The sequence below is a fragment of the Moschus berezovskii genome, chromosome 14, assembly GCF_049115385.1.
Source record: "Moschus berezovskii isolate FMDL1 chromosome 14, NW_MosBer_1.0, whole genome shotgun sequence".
NCBI classification, from domain to species: Eukaryota; Metazoa; Chordata; class Mammalia; order Artiodactyla; family Moschidae; genus Moschus; species Moschus berezovskii.
Genome location: NC_142473.1, coordinates 37,830,169 through 37,849,377, shown reverse-complemented (window position 1 = coordinate 37,849,377; position 19,209 = coordinate 37,830,169). Strand labels below are relative to the sequence as shown.

Sequence of the window (19,209 nt, the reverse complement as noted above, 5' to 3'; positions counted from 1 at the left end):
AATATCCTTTTAAGTATATAATTGAATTTGTAAGAGAGATGGGGAATCTTCAAAGACCACAAACTAAACAGGAACTAAAACTAAAACAGATTTTGGATGAGCTGAAGCTATAGCTTTCTTTGAGGGAATTCTGAACCTAAGTGCTTGCATTTTACCATTTAACACTGGTATTAGGTATGTCAGACCTTGGCCTTGTGTGGGGCAGGGAATCAGAAGTGAGATACATACACTAAGACTCTCACACTTGAAGATCCCATTCTCCAGGAGATCCTTCCAACAAAGGGATCGAACCCAGGTCTCCTGCATTGCAGGCAGATTCTTTACTATCTGAGCCACCAGGGAAGCCCTGAAGAGATACAGCCTCAATGTAAAGGTGGATTAGTAAAAAAACTCATTCACCAGCCTTGAGAAACAACAGAGCAACACTCTCTTTGTCTAGTCCCTGAACTAGAAAAAAAAAAATTCCCTGGGAATTTGGGGCAATATTTGGGGTTCAAATTTACCTTATCTACATAACCATGGAACTCCAACACCAAGAAATTAACATAAAAATGATACTGGAGGAAGGATACCTCTGTAGGTGGCAGAAGCAGATACAAAAGTTCTCTGGAAAAATGCAAAACGACCTTACATCAGTCAGAAAGGCCATCATTAAAAAGTCTATAAATAAGAAATGCTGGAGAGGGTGTGGAGAAAAGGGAAGCCTCCTACATTGTTGGTGGGAATGTAAATTGGTACAGCCACTATGGAGAACAGTACAGAGATTGCTCAAAAAACTGAATATACTTGCCATATGACACAGCAATCCCACTCCTGGGCATATCTCCAGACAAAAGTATAATTTGAAAAGATACTATGCATCCCTATGTTTATAGAAGCAGTATTTACAGTAGCCAAGACATGGAAACAACCTAAATGTTCATCAACAGATGAACGGATAAAGAAGATGTGGCATATATATACACAATGGAATATTACTCAGCCATAAAAAAGAATGAAATATGCCATTTGCAGCTACATGGATGGACCTGGAGATTATCATACTAAATGAAGTAAGTCAGAAAGAGATAGACAAATACCGTATCATTTAATATGTGGAATCTAAAACATGACACAAATGAACTTATCTATGAAACAGGAACAGATTCACAGACATAGAGAACAGACTTGTGGTTGCCAAGGGGTGAGGGGAGGGTTGGATTGGGAGTCTGGGACTAGCAGATGCAAACTATTATATGTGTTAGTTGCACTCAGTCATGTCTGACTCTTTGTAACCCCATGAACTGTAGCCTGCCAGGCTACTCTGTCCAAGGAATTCTCCAGCAAGAATACCTGGAGAGGGTTGCCATTTCCTTCTCCAGGGGATCTTCCCAACCCAGGGATTGAACCTGGGTCTCCCATATTCCAGGCAGTTTCTTTACCATCTAAGCCACTAGGGAAGGCCCAAACTATTGTATACAGAATGTATAAACAACACTGTATACCATAGGTAACTATATTCAGTATCCTTTAATAAATTACAGTAGAAAAGAGTATGAAATAAAAGTTCTCTGGAAGGATACATCCCCACCCAAACCTGCCTAGGTGTCTACAGATAAGGTGGCTACACATAAGTTCACAATCCAAAATTTTAGAACATGTAAGGAAATAATCTACCAAATAAGAGAGTCCAGACACACATGCACACTCACATACAAAGCAGTAGTAGATTTCTAAGAATTTGGGATAACTGAATATTAGAGAGCATTTGTAAGCAAGCATGTGTATAATGACTAAAGACATGAAATAAGAAATAAAAACTCTGAGAAATGTATTCTGAAAAAGGAACAGGAAGGTTTTAATCAGAACCATATAGAAATTCTAGACATGAAAAGCACCATCACTGAAATTTACAACTCAATGGACACATTAAAGACCATACTGGACACAGCCAGAGACTTATAAACAGGAAATGTCTCCAAAAGAAGCACAGAGAGATATGAGATGGGAAATAAGAAACAGTTAAAAAGACATGGAGTCTAGAATAAGAGGATCAAATATATATCTATTGTGTGTTCCTGAAGGGAAAATAGAGCAAACTTGGAAGAAATAGTATTCAAAGGGAAAATGTGTGATGATTTTCCAGAATTTATGAAAAAGATGAACCTTCAGATTTAGGAAGCCCAGAAAAGTCACAAGCAAGATTATAAATTTCAAATGAAATATGTCATCAGTTCAGTTCAGTCGCTCAGTCGTGTCCGACTCTCCGCGACCCCATGAATCACAGCACGCCAGGCCTCCCTGTCCATCACCAACTCCCGGAGTTCACTCAAACTCATGTCCACAGAGTCGGTGATGCCATCCAGCCATCTCATTCTCCGTCATCCCCTTCTCCTCCCGCCCCCAACCTTTCCCAGCATCAGAGTCTTTTCCAGTGAGTCGAAATATGTCATAGTGAAGCTTAAAAACACAGAAAACAAAGGAGAGACCTCAGAACCAACAAGAGAATAAAAGACAAAAAGAATAATTATATTGATAAAAGTCTTTTCAAAGAAATACAGAAGCCAGGAAATAGAAAAACAGTGTTTTCAAAGAGTTTAATTGTTTACCAAGTTAAACAGTAATTTAACAGAATAAAGTAAAGGAATTTCAGGTAAGTTTACCCGTGAAATGTACTTGCTGAAAGAACTTCTAAAGGATCTACTTGAGGAAGGAAGAGTGAAATGGAAGAAAGATGGAAAGCAAAGACATTAATAAGCAATCTAAAATCTAAAACAGCATGGACTCTATCCAGCAATCATAAAACAGCAATTAGGAGATATAAGATGCTGAATGAAAAGAATATGTATGACACAAGGGTGACTGGATTAGAACAAATCAATGATTTTGAATATGTCTACAGGATAATAGAAATATTAATTTAACACTAGACTAGTTAAGTATATAAGTTTAAAAAAAGAGAATAGAAAGAAAATGTGCATTTCCTAATCAGTAGAGGGGAAAGGTAACAAAGTTCTATGAGTTCAACAGATAATATTTTTTTAAAAAGATGATATTGAAAGAAGTAGGGTGGCTAGGACAAATTAAGATAGTGGAAATAAACTCAAGATTTGAGTATCACAAAAAATGTAAGTAGTCTAAAATTTAAAATCTGCCCACAAACAACAACAAAGGAAAGGCCAAACAAAAAACCACACATGAACTAAATAGATTTACTGAAAAGTTCTATGCAGCTTTCAAGTAACAGTTCCAATTGTATATCCCAGAGGATGTGAAATGAGGGGATTATTCTAAGGCTAGTATTATCTTGGTATAATTGATAACACATCCAGACAAGGCCAGTGACAGATTGGAGAATTTTAAGCCAGTCTCACTTCCTACATGTGAATGTTAAATCCTAAATAGCATTAACAAATCAAATCAAGCAGTTTATTAAAATAGTATGACAAGTTGGGATTGTCCTAGGAGTAAAAGGTTGATGGAATGTTAGAAAATCTGTTAATACATTTAGCCACATTAAAGAATTAAAGGAGAAAATTTTTCAGTTGATGCTGAAAAAGTATTTGATAACATTAAGCATCTATTTATGATAGATCTTTGCAAGAACATAGAAATAGGAGGACGTTTCCTCTATATCTCCCTAACTACTAAAAATTAAATATTTTCAATGGCAAAATGTTAGAAGCACTCCCTCTAAAGTCAGGGAAAAAAGACAAAAATGCTTGCTATATCTATCACTATCTCTTCTAGGAAGTGAATTCTAAATCTTGTTAAATGTACATTCCACACCTCCACGTGGAGCACTGAAAAGTCTTCTGATTAATTCATATGTGTTAAAATTGTCTCTCTACTTTGAAAATAAGCTCCTTGAGGGTTCCCATGCATCATACTACTTTTGTATCTTCTATAACATTTTAGTCCTATATTCAGTTGTATCAGGCATGTAATAAATACATTTGATTGAATGACATCAAGAAATCCCCCTGATTTTAAAAATAAGTTTTCATTTTTCTAATTACAGAAGTAATGCATATACATTGTAGGGAATTTGGACAGCTCAGAATATATAAAGAAGAAATTAAAAATAATCCCAAACTCTTTTGCCAGAGATAAACACTATTGGTGTTTTGGTGCATTTTCCATCTTTGTACATTTTAACACGTAGGTTAAGCTTATACTCTTTTAGGTAAAATTTTGTACCTCACTATTTTCTCTCTATAAGGACTTCCCAGGTGTCTCAGTGGTAAAGAATCCACCTGGCACTGCAGGAGATAAGGGTTTGATCCCTAAGTGGGGAAGATACCCTGGAGGAGGAAATGACTGCCCACTCCAGTATTCTTGCCTGGAGAATCCCATGCACAGAGGAGCCTGGTGGGCTACAGTCCATGGGGGTCGCCAAGAGTCAGACATGACTCAGCAGCTAAACAACAATAGCAACATTTTCTCCCTGTAGAAGCATAATTTTAAAGGGTGTGTTGTTTTTCAGTCACTAAGTTGTGTCTGACTCTTTGCAACCCCATGGACTGTAGCATGCGAGGCTCCTCAGTGCATGGGATTCTCCAGGCAAGAATACTGGAGTGGGTACCTATTCCCTTCCCCAGAGGATAATGAAGGTGAAATCTTTACAGTCTGAGCTACCAAGGAAGCCCATTTAAATGATTCCATGATATTTAATATTATAATTTACTTAAACATTTCTTTATTCAACTATTGTCATTTCTGTAAATGGTGATATATTTGCACATACATAATTTTTTCTGCATTTTAGATTATTAAGATTGACCATTACAGGGTTGGAGATAACTTGTTTCCTCCAAATATTACTTGCAGTTCTCAAGATATACTGTATCTTTTTTTTTTTAACTGTATCTTTTTTGATAGGATCCCTCTGTCCTTCTCCTGGCTAGTCTCTGGTTTAACTACAGTGGAAAAGCTAGAGAGAGGGAGGAAAAAAAGAAATACATGAAAAGTGGACTATTTCGGGTAGAAGGCCAGAGCCAAGGATGCCGTTAGGTGAATTTCTCCTCTTGCCTGACCACTGTCATGAACACAACCCTCTGTCCACCAGCCCATCCTCCCTCTTCTAGCCTCTCATTTCTCCAGAAAACCACCTGAGGACAGGGAATTCTTACCATAATATTTCTAAGTTCTTATACTTTGCTTCTGTGTAAGCCAGTTTGGGTTGCTGCTTCTTTTCGGTTGAGGCTTGCAAGTTTATGCTAGAAACAGGCTGAGAGCTTTTCTGGCTACGGGAGGCGTGCTTCTTGGTAAGTTCATGAAGGTAGTTCAAGTGCATATCAGATATAGTGTCGATGTGCAGCTGCTGGTAGGAAAACCTTTTCTTTTCTTGGTCTTCGTGTCCTCTCTCTCTATTAGCATTCATCACCGGGTAATATCCGGCAGGATTTTTATGTAATACTTTGTCAGAAACCTGGTGCGGTGGAGCAAATTGACTGGAGGTTACTTTGGGATCCTGGCTTCTCAGTACACTTGAGTATTGCAAATCATCGTTCGTGGCATTCATAATCACAACTGTTTCCTGTGTTACTTCAGTATCAATAGGCTTATTTGGATTTTGCTGATGTCTGGGAGTGTTATTCTGGTTTCCTCGACTGACAACCAGCTCTTCAGGCACCAAAGACTTCGGACCATGCCGGTGTTTATGCTGTTTTCGAATCTTGTGCTTGGCTGGTCTTTTGGAAGGTTGCTGGCCATTGGTTGTTTCTGAAGATTGACCTCTGGGTCCATTGCTTGACTTTTCATGTTCATATTGAGACCAGTGTTCCTGGTAATCCTAAAAAGATATTTTTTGTTAATGTAAAGTTAAAAGATTGAATTTAATGTAAAGTTAAAAGACAAAAATTTTAGTGTTTCTCAAACTGGGAGTTTTGAGACTTCTAGGAAAGTGATCATGGGATTGAAAGGAGATAAAGAAAGAACACAGGAGGCTTTCCTCATTTCAGGCAATGGGAAGGTGATTAGCTGAGTGCTTCCTCTTGGCAATTTCAGATTATGAATTTTCTAGGAAAAAAAATAGCTTAGAAGGGGCATTATATTAAGGGCAAGTCTTTGACTTAAAATGTTGTAAAATGAAGTATTACCACATAGGGGGAGAAAGCAGCTTTTTCCCTAAAGAGCTGCATACAGAGGAAGTGCAAATCAGCATCAAAACACACACATTTGTCTTCACTAAGATAAATATTAAAAATCTTAACCAGAAAGAACATCAACGATTTGTTTTACCCACTAAATACAAGTTTAGTATGAAATACAATTCACATTATCAGATCTTAGTCTTATAGGTCAGAAGCCAGAAATGACCTCTTCACCAGATGAAACAAATTAGATTTTATTCAGAGGATTATAAAAGAGTCTGCATGGTGATGGGACATCTGTGAAACCACAAGGGTTGTTTTGCTTCTGTTCCTTAATATAGCCTGTACTTAGGCAATCAAACATCTGAGGGAAATATTTCAATTTCAGAGTAGTCTTTATGCTTTCCAAAGTCTTGTAACAACACAATGTACTCCTGGTATAATAGATACACTATGTAACTATATTGCACTAAGCCATTTAGACATATTTCCCAAGGAATAAAGCACTCATTACTTTGTGAAAAACTAGCTGAGTTAAGAGGCCTTTGGAAAGAATGATTATATGCTTACTGAAAACAGTCAGAGGACCATATGCCTCCATGTGCTGTGTAACTGCAACGTATTTCTTCCTATGTGAACACATATAAAAAGCCTCTGTGGCCTGTATCTATGCAAGGTTAATTGAAAAAGTGCAAGTTACACAGATCATTTGAGGGAAAAGAAAACCTTGAGATAAATAAATCATTTTTTTGCTCAAATTATTTGTTTTAGGAATATTTCACTTTTTTGATATAATTGCCAAGACTCCTGTATAATATACTGCTACTGTATAATACTATTCTTGTATAATATCATTTAGTGCCATTCTATTTCTCATGGTATCTCATTATAATAAGGTTGAGATTATTGAATTTAAAATAGTAATATACAATATTACTTCTTATATCAGATTTTCATGTAAGAATGACTTATAATTTGAAATTTAGAGTAAGTTCTCCTTAGACTTTGAACTTTCTGGAAGATTGGCCAGGTTCTGATTAGCTCCTCAAAGTTTTACCTGCGGTGTCCAAAAAAGAAATACTTCCTTCTCTGTATTTCAATTGAAAGGGTCCTTCCTTCCATGCAGTATACTGAGCGGCATGGACAAAATGTGGGCAAGAAGTCTCTGCCAATACACAGCCTAAGAACATCCTTGCTTGTAATGCATCCAGAAGAAAATTATTTTACACTCTTACAGGTGTGTTCATGAAACACAGTGGCTCTTTTTATGGCTGTCATCACTGTTCTTGAAGGTCAAAAAAGATCGACCTTTGCTATGATCTATAGATATTTACTGATGCTGATGTTATTCTTTTCAGTATTTGTTTAGCCTTTTTTGTTGACTTTTAATATTGTGTCAATTTCTGCTGTACAGCAAAATGACTCATATACGTATACACATTCTTTTAAATGTCCTTTTCCATTCTGTTTTATCACAAGAACATAGTTACCTGTACTATATAGTGTAAGACCTTGCTGTTTGTCCATTCTATATATAATAGTTTGCATTTGCTAATCCCAAATTCCCAATCCATTCCTCTTCCACTCCTCCTCCCTCTTGGCAACCACAAGTCTATTCTCTATGTTTGTGCGTCTGTGTCTGCTTCATAGATAAGTTCATTTGTGACATATTTTAAATTCCACATGTGAGCGGTATCAAACCGTATCTGTCTTCCTGACTTACTTCACTTAGTATGCTAATCTCTAGGTCCGTCCATGTTTGTTCAGCTTCTTAACTGCTGGAAGAATAAGTGACCAGGGGTTCTTTTTCTGCTATCATCTGACTATACTTGGTCCAGTTCTCTCTCTCATTTCCACCAATGAGAAGCGACCCGAGGTCATTCCACCAGTGAGTACCAGACCCAAAGTCTTGGCTCACCACTTGGTCTTAATCATGTAATACCTTTTCTGCTGACAGTTCAGACGACAGTCGTGCTCTTCACAGGGTGCTTTGTCAACAAGGCCAAGGACTCATCATTTCGTGAGGAACTTCAGTTGTCTCAAGTGTTAAATCCGCCATTCACGTAAATGTGAGTGCCCAGGGGTGGCATTTCAGTCTCCAGAAAGAGAGACATTTATGGGCTGGATGTGATTTGTCTCACCTTCCGAGCAGCCTACTTGAGATCTGTGGTTTACTAAAGATGTATCACCTATAGTTGAGGCATCAGGTGTCACTCTTTAGGGCAAGACCTGAGTTCCCTGAAATTAATATACAAAGCGATTCTCAGACTATTTAATTTCCAGCAGCACTGTAATCCTCGATTGCACCCCCCTCTCCCTGGGATTCTTTTGTTACCAACACTCACAGTCAGTCCAGACTACATGCACTCAGAATAACTGCTTAATGGCAGTAGGTTTTTCCAGCACACACAAAGAGCAGAGTCCTGTGGCTGGGGCATTAGCACCAGTCTCCTGATGCCTAATGCTAGGATGATATTTCTTAGTAAGATCTGTACTCAGTTTTTAATTCTCCTCTGTATTATGCCATCCAAGGGAAGGTTGCCCCCAACCCTGAAAAGGGCAGCAGCTGTCTCTTTCATGACATTCCTGTTGACATAAGCAGAGGGGAGAATGCACACTTTGATCTCAGCAAAAGTGAAATGTTCATCTGCTTTAAAACAAAATCCATTCTTATTCTCAATCACCCTGATCAACCCTAGAGTCCTGAGGGTTGTGCCTGGACTCCAAGATTAGCTCTGAAGTTTGTGTTTTTCATTTTTAATTGGAGGATAATTGCTTTACAATGTTGTGTTGGTTTCTGCTGTACAACATCGCAAATCAGTCATAAATATATATATGTATATCGCCTCCCTCCCACCCCACCCCTCATCCTGCCCCTCGCGGCCATCACAGAGCACCAGGCTGGGCTCCCTGTGTTCTATAGTAGCTTCCCACTAGCTATCTGTGTTACTCAGGGTAGTCTACAAATGCCAGTGCTACTTTCTCAATTTGTTCCACGCTCTCCTTCCCCCACTGTGTCCACAGGTCCATTCTCTACATCTGTTCTCCAATTGTGCTGTGTTTCTTAACAACAAAACACACATTCTTTGAGTCCGGCTTATACATTCCATCCAATAATATTAATAAAATTTAGAGAAGACATTCAGTTCAGTTCAGTTCAGTCGCTCAGTCGTGTCCGACTCTTTGCGACCCCATGAATCACAGCACGCCAGGCCTTCCTGTCCATCACCAACTCCCGGAGTTCACTCAAACTCATGTCCATTGAGTCGGTGATGCCATCCAGCCATCTCATTCTCTGTCGTCCCCTTCTCCTCGCACCCCCAATCTCTCCCAGCATCAGACTCTTTTCCAGTGAGTCAACTCTTCGCATGAGGTGGCCAAAGTATTGGAGTTTCAGCTTTAGCATCAGTCCTTCCAATGAACACCCAGGGTTGATCTCCTTTCGAATGGACTGGTTGGATCTCCTTGCAGTCCAAGGGACTCTCAAGAGTCTTCTCCAACACCACAGTTCAAAAGCATCAATTCTTCAGCGATCAGCTTTCTTCACAGTCCAACTCTCACATCCATACATGACCACGGAAAAAACCATGGCCTTGACTAGACGGACCTTGGTTGGAAAAGTAATGTCTCTGCTTTTTATTTATTTATTTATTTTAATTTTTTATTGGAGGCTAATTATTTTACAACATTATATTGGTTGGTTTTGCCACACATTGACATGAATCCTCCCCGGGTGTACATGAGTTCCCCCTCCTGAACCCCCCTCCCACATCCCTCCTCCCTTTATCCTCCCTCTGGGTCATCCCCGCACACCAGCCCCAAGCATCCTGTAACATGCATCGACCCTGAACTGGCAATTCGTTTCACATATGATAATATACATGTTTCAATGCCATTCTCCCAAATCATCCCACCCTCACCCTCTCCCACAGAGTCCCAAAGACTGTTCTATACATCTGTGTCTCTTTTGCTGTCCCGTATACAGGGTTATCATTTGCATCTTTCTAAATTCCATATATATGCGTTAGTATGTCTCTGCTTTTTAATATGCTATCTAGGTTGGTCATAACTTTCCTTCCAAGGAGTAAGCGTCTTTTAATTTCCGGGCTGCAATCAGCATCCACAGTGATTTTGGAGCCCAAAAAAATAAAGTCTGACACTGTTTCCACTGTTTCCCCATCTATTTCCCATGAAGTGATGGGACCAGATGCCATGATCTTTGTTTTCTGAATGTTGAGCTTCAAGCCAAACTTTTCAGTCTCCTCTTTCACTTTCATCAAGAGGCCTTTGAGTTCCTCTTCACTTTCTGCCATAAGGGTAGGGTCATCTGCATATCTGAGGTTATTGATATTTCTCCCTGCAATCTTGATTCCAGCTTGTGCTTCTTCCAGCCCAGCGTTCCTCATGATGTACTCTGTATATAAGTTAAATAAGCAGGGTGACAATGTACAACCTTGACGTACTCCTTTTCCTATTTGGAACCAGTCTGTTTTTCCATGTCCAGTTCTAACTGTTGCTTCCTGACATTAACTGGCTCTAATTTTTTGTGTTTGGATGAATAAATGCATCATGCTGCTGCTGCTAAGTCACTTCAGTCGTGTCCAACTCTGTGCGACCCCCTAGATGGCAGCCCACCAGGCCCCCCCGTCCCTGGGATTCTCCAGGCAAGAACACTGGAGTGGGTTGTCAAAGCATTGGAGGCAAAACCCAGTGAATAGCTCTTTGGAAAGGTAGAAAGATAACGTCGGATGGGATTACAAGAACTTTGATGTTAATAAGTCAAAGATGCTACATATCTTTCACACTATCATTTCTTATCTAGAGAGGCAAGAGTTATTTTATTTTAGAGAGAAGAAGGAAAACATCCTATTTCATCCTTTTGAAGCCTTCATTAACCGGGGAGCATTCATCTTTTCCTTTTGACCACATGCTTCTCTCCTGGGAAGGATCTTCTGCAGGTGAAAGTGTGTCCTCTTACACTGACCCCCTGGGCTCCGACTCTTAACTAGGTATTCTGTACACTTCTGAGTACACAATAGAAATGGGATCTGGAAAAGCTTCACAGGAGAGCACAAAAAAATTCAGGACAATAGAACCTCATGGACAGGTAAAGGATGATGGATTACTCAAAATAAAGATGTCAAGCATGGATAAGGCACTTATACAGAAAATAATGAGAATGACTATCAGTTCTTGGTATTTTTAAAGTGAAAATACACAGGCTTAAATGGTCTTAGGGACCTTGTTTCCAGCATATCACCTTTCTTTTTCTGGTCCTATATTTCTAGTTTCTTATCTTTTCTAGCAGGTGAAAGGGAAAGTGTTAGTTGCTCAGTTGTGTCCAACTCTTTGTGACCCCACAGACTATAGCCTGCCAGGCTCTTCTGTCTATGGAATTCTCCAGGCAAGAATACTGGAGTGGGTAGCCATTCCCTTCTTCAGGGGATCTTCCCAACCCAGGAATCAAACCCAGGTCTCCTGAGCTGTGGGCATATTCTTTACCATCTGGTAAAGCCACCAGGGAAGCAAGCAAGTAAACAAGTAAATGTTTAAAGCTCTTCTATTAAAAAAAGAAAGAAAAAAAGGAAACAATTCCTTACTTGACCTCATTCTCTGGTTAAACTTCATCTCTTCAGTGGGGGTGGTGGGATAAATTGGGACTGACACATATACTACTATCTAGAAAACAGATGGTTCTTTTTGAGAACCTACTGTATAGCACAGGGAACTCTACTCAATGCTTTGGGGTGACCTAAATGGGAAGGAAATCCCCCCAAAAAGGGGATATATGTAAACAATAGCTGATTCACTTTGTTGTACCGTAGAAGCTAACACAACATTGTGTAGTAACTATTGCTGTTGGTCAGTCACTGAGTCAAGCCCGACTCTGTGACCCCATGGGCTGTAGCACGCCAGGCTTCCCTGTCCTTTGCTATCTCCCGGAGTTTGCTCAGACTCATGTCCATTGAGTTGGTGATGTTACCTAAACATTTCATCCTCTGCTGCCCTCTTCTCCTTTTGCCTTCGATCTTCCCAGCATCAGTATCTTTTCCAATGAGTCAGCTCTTCGTAACAGGTGGTCAGAGTACTGGAGCTTCAGCATCAGTCCTACCAATGAATATTCAGGGTTGATTCTTTTAGAATCAAGACTGGTTTGATCTTGCAGTCCAAGGGACTCTCAAGAGTCTTCTCTAGCACCACAATTCAAAAGAATCAATTCTTCGGTGCTAAGTCATCTATGGATGTGAGAGTTGGACTGTGAAGAAAGCTGATCACCGAAGAATTGATGCTTTTGAACTGTGGTGTTGGAGAAGACTCTTGAGAGTCCCTTGGACCGCAAGGAGATCCAACCAGTCCATTCTAAAGGAGATCAATCCTGGGTGTTCATTGGAAGGACTGATGCTGAAGCTGAAACTCCAATACATTGGCCACCTCATGCGACGAGTTGACTCACTAGAAAAGACTCTGATGCTGGGAAAGATTGGGGGCAGGAGGAGAAGGGGACGACAGAGAGTGAGATGGCTGGATGGCATCACCGACTCGATGGACATGAGTTTGAGTGAACTCCAGGAGTTGGTGATGGATAGGGAGGCCTGGCATGCTGTGATTTACGGGGTCGCAAAGAGTCAGATACGACTGAGCGACTGAACTGAACTGAAGCCTTCTTTATGGTCCAACTCTCACATCTGTACATGACTACCGGAAAAGCCATAGCTTTGACTATACGGACCTTTGTTGGCAAAATTGTCTATACTATAAAAAAAAAAAAAAAGCAACTACTCCAGTAAAAATTAAAAAACAAAAAATCCCCAAACATCTCATCTTGTAATCCGTAGCCAAGCATGTTAAAATGCAGGTTGGTCTTCATCTTCCCCGCTCTCATCCTGACCCTTGTATACTGCAGGTGAACTCTTATTCTCACTGCCCCAGTGAAAACTGCTCTGCTCAGGCCACCAACCACCTCTTAGTTGCTAAATCCTATGGTACCACTGTCCTTAACTTTCTTTTTCACATGTACACTGTTATTTCAAATTTACAGAAAAAAATGGCAAAAATAGCACAGAAAACTCCCAGATATCCTCACTGATTTGCTTTTTAACAGTTTGCCACGTTTCATCATTCTGTCTGTAGATCACTCACTCTCCATGTGTAGACAGACACACAAACATACATTCTGTCATTTAAACTGTCATTGCTGGTCCCATCATCACTTAGGTGGTCTGAATCATCTGAGACTTGCATCTATGAGTTGGATACTTTCCTCCCTTTTCATGGCACAGGTACACAGGCTTCTCACTGTGGTGGCTTCTCTTGCTGAGAAGCACAGGCTCTAGAAGTTTGGGCTTCAGTAGCTGCAGCTCCCGGGCTCAGGAGCACAGGCTCAGTAGTTGTGGCACAAGTGTTTAGTTGCCAAAAATCTTTTAATTGACATAGAAAGCCTTTCCTGGCCCCCAGCTAACCTGCCCAGCCTCTGTCCCCTCCTCATCCTTTCTCCTTTAGTCACTGAACTCCAGGTAAAACTCTCAGGGCAGACTAGATTCCCCCCCACACTTTCATTCCTCTGCTCTCATTTGTCTGCTTGGCATGTTTTGACTCATCCTTCCAGGGTCAGCTTAGATGCCATGTCTTTTCAAGAGGCTTTTCCCGTCTTTTTAGGGCAGAATTACGTGCTGTTTTAGTTATACTGCATTTTATGCTGACTTTCACATCACTGCATTCTGATGACTATGTAACTGTTTTGATCTCCTTAAGGGTAGGAACCATCTTTAAAAGGGTCTTTTGTTAAGTTTTGTTTCTATTTTTTTTCTGAAGAGTTTTAAAAAAATCCATGTCTTTGGGGCCAGGCACCTAAAAGCTGGTGTTTGGAACATAGTAGGTATTCCATAATTATTTATTGTCTGAATTATTTTGATTTCGCATAGAGGTATCTCTATGTTAGTAAGAGTTACTCATGGTTAGAGTATGTTTACTAAAGGGTGTGTAGATTCTTTGAAAGTCACCTTTTACAAAAAAGAATTCAAATGAGGCCCATTTTCACTTAAGAGTCACTAAATGACCTATAAATGGTTTTCTAATCCGCCCGTGGGCTTCCTGGGTGGCTCAGTGGTAAGAAATCTGCTGGCCAATGCAGGAGACGCAAGCAACGTGGGTTTGATCGCTGGGTCAGGAAGATCCCCTGGAGAAGGAAATGGCAACCCACTCCGGTATTCTTGCCTGGAAAATCCCATGGGCAGGGGAGCCTGGTGGGCTGCAGTCCACAGGATGGCCAAGAGCGATACACGACTGAGTACACCATTAAATACTGAGCATCAGCTTTGGGCAAGCAATGTCCTAGGAAGTGGAGAGAAAACTTCATACAAAATGATGGGAATTATCAAGGAACTTAGAGAGGAGCTGGTACAAAAGAAACACAGACAGCAGCTAATGGGACAAAGGTCAAACAGGTAAACCCTGGAGGAGTGGTCCTGACCACAGGCATGATAGGGTGCGGTGCGAGAGGCAGGAGGAGAAGGGGAACCAGAGCAAAGGCAATGGAGCTGGGTAATTGAAGAGAAGAAAGAAAGGCATCCTGGGGACCTTCCTGGCAGTCCAGTGGTTAAGACAATGCAGTTTCAATTCGTGGGGCATGGGTTCAGTCCCTGGTTGGGGTACTAAGATCCCATATGTTGTGGGGCCAAAGGGAAAAAAATAAGGAAGGCAGCCTGGAGGTATGTACATTGAGTATCCAGTCAGCATGTTGGGTGCAGCTGGTAGCTAGGCAATTCTTTCTGAATAAAGGGAAACATTCCTTGGACCGCTCTGTGTAGCTGTCTTTCTAGGTCCAACAATCTTTAGATGTTTTGCTTCTTACCGTCTTCACTCAGGAGTGGGTTAGAACCAAGTGAGTCTAGGACACTCAGAGATGAAACAGCTTTCTTCTGATTTTTTTCTTTACAAAGTTTTTTGTTGTCTCTGCCTAGGGTCATGCCATGCATCAAGCATCCCAATTTTACCTTGATTCTTTTATCATTGGCTGAGTTGCCTATAATTTTTCATAGTGACAAGTGTGAAAACTAGAGGTTGTAAGAATCTTACATGCTTCAAGTGTGTTTTCCATAATAATTTAAGTTAACTAGAGATAAAGGATCTTAGATTCATAGCATTTTGCAGCTGGGATGGCCCTTGTTCATTTCTTTTTCTGCAACTCTGAAAGTAGCCTGGAGCCTACTGTGTTGGAAAAAAATAAAAGATGATTTGAGCTGTCCCTCTTCTCTAATGTTTCTGAAACTGGAATGAGCTTTCTTCTTCTCCCCCGTGCCCTGACCCTGCATTACCTAACATGTGGGATTGTAGTTCCCTGACCAGGGATTGAACCCATGTCCCCTGCATTGAAAGCACAGAGTTTTAACCACTGTATCACCAGAGAAGTCCCTGGAATGAGCTTTATTCTTATTATTGCTTTTCCATTGAACATAGTTCTACCTAATGATGTCAACAGGGTCTGTAGGCTGGGTGATTTCAGAGGGCTTCTCCTTCTGAAAGTGTTTGTTGCTTAGTCATTTCTGACTCTTTGCAACCCTATGGACTGTAGCCTGCCAGGCTCCTCTGTCCATCAGGTTTCCCAGGCAAGAATACTAGAGTGGGTTGCCATTCCCTTCTCCAGGGGATCTTCCCAACCCAGGGATCGGATTGGGGTCTCCTGCGTTGTAGGTGGCTTCTTTACTGTCTGAGCTACCAGGGAAGTCCAAGAATCACTACTACACATAATGCTATATACTGGTTCAAGAAGAAATCAGCTGCTAGACCTTTTCTTGATTCTTCTAGAAAAACAGTCAGTGAGAACAGTTTGGTGAAATCTTCCCTGAAACAACATTGTGATTTCAAAGTAGTAAACCCATGGCCTCCAAAGGGATGTCATCAAGCTAAATTAACTTTCATGTTATGCCAGTGAGGGTTTATTGAGGTTCTGGGGTTTCCCATCCATTTTTAAGAACTGTGCCCCACCCCCATCATATAGGGATACTATGTGACTGATAACTCCAAAAGGAAATAGACCTTTTTAAATTTTTTTTTAATCGTGCCATGCTATGTGGCATGTGGGGCCTTATTTCCTGACCAGGGATCAAACCCAGGCCTCCTGCAATGGAAGCATGGAGTCTTAATCACTAGACCGCCAGGGAAGTCCCTGGGAAACAGACTTGGGAACAGTATTGGATCGGACAGTGTTTGGACCTGCCTGTATTGTTTCCAGGCCATTCCTCTGAATGTCTGCAGAGGGATGTAATGATTTTCCTCTAGGAAAGAGAACTTTGGGAAAGTGGGTAGGGTTGGCTGGCTAAGCAAGTCATGGCCCATTTGGGCAGAAGTCCGTCTTACCCATCAGAAGGTGGTAACTATTCTCAGGCATAAGAATAATCCCTTAAGTGATAAGACGTCAGCTACAGACCATCACTTAGATCCAGCAGTAACACTTGAAACACACTTAAAATTCAATCTAGCAACTGACCTTTAGCTGTTGGGCTCTTTGATGCCATTTGTCTTCAGGGTCAATAGCGTCATTTCCAGTCTCTCTGGCATTCTGAATAGACGTCTTGTCAGTTACTCTGATGGGGTAGGAGAGCTGCAGTGGTAAAACATAGCATGTTAACTGGATTAGTTTTAGTCTGAACTCTCAAAAGAGGTCCTGCAGTGTTACGTTTTACCTATGGTTCATTTCAATCATTCATCTCAGGTACCTTAGGTACCCGGATTATTCCCAAGGAAAATAGGAATAAACAATGTTTTCTCTTGCAGGGATGATGTGAGAGTTGGTGTTTTGAAGTCAAATTTTGTTGTTGTTGTTGTTTAGTTGCTAAGTCGTGTCCTACTCTTCTGCCACCCTATGGACTGTAGCCCACCAGGCTCCTCTGTCCATGGAATTCTCCAGGCAAGAACACTGGAGTAGGGAGGAGCCAGCAGCAGTAGGCCCGGAGCAAGCAGGGTTCGGCGGCCTCACCTGTCCCCATTCATCGGTGGCTATCGGTCGCAGCGGGCAGTGTGTCAGGCAGAGAGAGCCGTCACCATGTGTACAACAGGGGAATGTGGCTTAAGAAACTAATCACAGCCAAGTGCCTATGCTTTGTTCTGCTGGCTGCAGATTTTATGGAAACCCTGGTATGAATGGCATGTGTTCAGTGTGCAATAAAGAACATCTTCAAATAGTAGTTCAGAATAGTGATGGTAGAATAAGCCCCCCTGTACCTTTTGTCACTAGTCTGTCTGAGTCTTTACCAGCCCAGGGCACAGATGGCAGTGTCCCAGAAGCTCAGTCAGCGCTAGACTCTACATCTTTGTCTATGTAGCCAAGCCCTGTATCACACCAGTCACTTTTATCAGAATCTGTAGTGTTTTCTCAAGTGGACAGTACATCTATGGACAAAACAATACTGGAAACAGAAGACCTGCAAATTTCGGTATCAGAAATGGCATAGCAACCATCTGAAGAGCAAAGTCAAGTCTCTTGAAAAACCGAAACAGAAAAAGAATCTCTGTTTCATGTGCAGGAAGAAAGTGGGACTTATTGGGTTTGAATGCCAGCGTGGAAATGTTTACTGCGGTGTTCACCATTACTCAGATGTACACAACTGCTCTTACAATTAATTACAAGACTGATGGCTGCTGAGAAAATCAGAAAGAAAATCCAGTAGTTGTTGGTGAAAAGATCCAGAAAATTTGAACTGCTGGAATACAAAATCCTTTGATTATCTGCAAACTAAAAACTGATGAGGTATTTTTCCCCTAGTCCTTGGGAACATAGAGCAATGTATCTTGAATAGACCTTTAATCATGAATGTCATCAGAAGAATAGATTTTTGTTTTTGTTTTTAAAATTACTCTGAACATTTATTTCCAATGCAGTTTCTGTGGCTGAAAAGACTTAAGTAAACTCTGCAAGTATTATCCTTTTAAGATCATTTTAATTTGAGTGCAGAGGGCTTTTATAAGAAACGTGGAAAAATTTTGGAGGGCTGTGATTTTTACCAGTATTAAACATGCATGCTTTAATCTTGCAGTTTATTTTCTCATTGTGTATAGCTTTTCTCTGAAGCACAATTTCTGTCTTGATAATGCCCTTTAGGGCACAGCTCGTTATCAGTAACTGAATATATATTAATCATTATGGCTGCTTCTGATTTTCACCGACAAAGGTTATACATATGTTAGCATATAGTTTCTTTGCACCTACTATTTATGTCTGAATCATTTGTCACAGGAGAGTGTGTGTTGATGCAATTTTAGTGAAGTTGCTCAGTTGTGTCTGACTCTTTGAGATCCCATGGACTGTAGCCCACCAGGCTCCTCCATCCATGGAATTTTCCAGGCAGGAATGCTGGAGTGGGTTGCCATTTTCTTCTCCAGGGGATCTTCCTGACCCAGGGACTAAACCCAGGTCTCCTGCATTGCAGGCAGATGCTTTACCGTCTGAACCACCAGGGATGCAATTCTAAGTTTGTGTGTTTTAAATTTTTTTGAGTGAGGGAAGGAAAAGCTGTATGCATTTCATTTGCAGGTTTCTTTTAAGATTATGTTCATTGGCCTGTGTGTATGCAATATGAAGAATGATCTTAAGTAATTGAGCTGTATTTATATTTATCCACTGTCTTTGATTAAATAAAAAGGAAAACCATAAAAAAAAACAAAACACTGGAGTGGGTTGCCATGCCCCCTCTTCAAGGGGATCTTCCTGACCCAGGGATTGAACCCAGGTCTCCTGTGGCTCTTGCATTGCAGGCAGATTCTTTACCACTGAGCCACCAGGGAAAGCCCCTCAGTTCAGTTCAGTTCAGTTGTGTTCGACTCTTTGCGACCCCATGAATCGCAGCACGCCAGGCCTCCCTGTCCATCACCAACTCTCGGAGTTCACTCCAACTCATGTCCATCAAGTTGGTGATACCATCCAGCCATCTCATTCTCTGTCGTCCCCTTCTCCTCCTGCCCCCAATCCCTCCCAGCATCAGAGTCTTTTCCAGTGAGTCAACTCTTAGCATGAGGTGGCCAAAGTATTGGAGTTTCAGCTATAGCATCAGTCCTGCCACCAGGGAAAAACCCTAGCTACCCGTTTTAAGTCGAGAAATTATGTTGTCTTTGTACTATATGGAATTCTAGCCACTGGGTA

General features: G+C 40.9%; 1 protein-coding gene and 1 pseudogene across 1 annotated transcript in view; one reads left to right on the top strand and one right to left on the bottom strand.

The window, feature by feature from the left end:
- Positions 1–19,209, bottom strand: part of JHY (junctional cadherin complex regulator) — an 80,557-nt gene that overhangs the window by 17,800 nt on the left and 43,548 nt on the right. Inside the window, exons 4-5 of the mRNA XM_055422502.2 lie at positions 16,561–16,674; positions 5,112–5,773 (exon numbers count right to left, since the gene is read on the bottom strand). Of these exons, the coding sequence (XP_055278477.2) occupies positions 5,112–5,773; positions 16,561–16,674 (776 nt within the window). The remainder of the gene's footprint in view (positions 1–5,111; positions 5,774–16,560; positions 16,675–19,209) is intronic.
- LOC148775572 (AN1-type zinc finger protein 6-like) lies at positions 16,759–17,769 on the top strand (annotated as a pseudogene).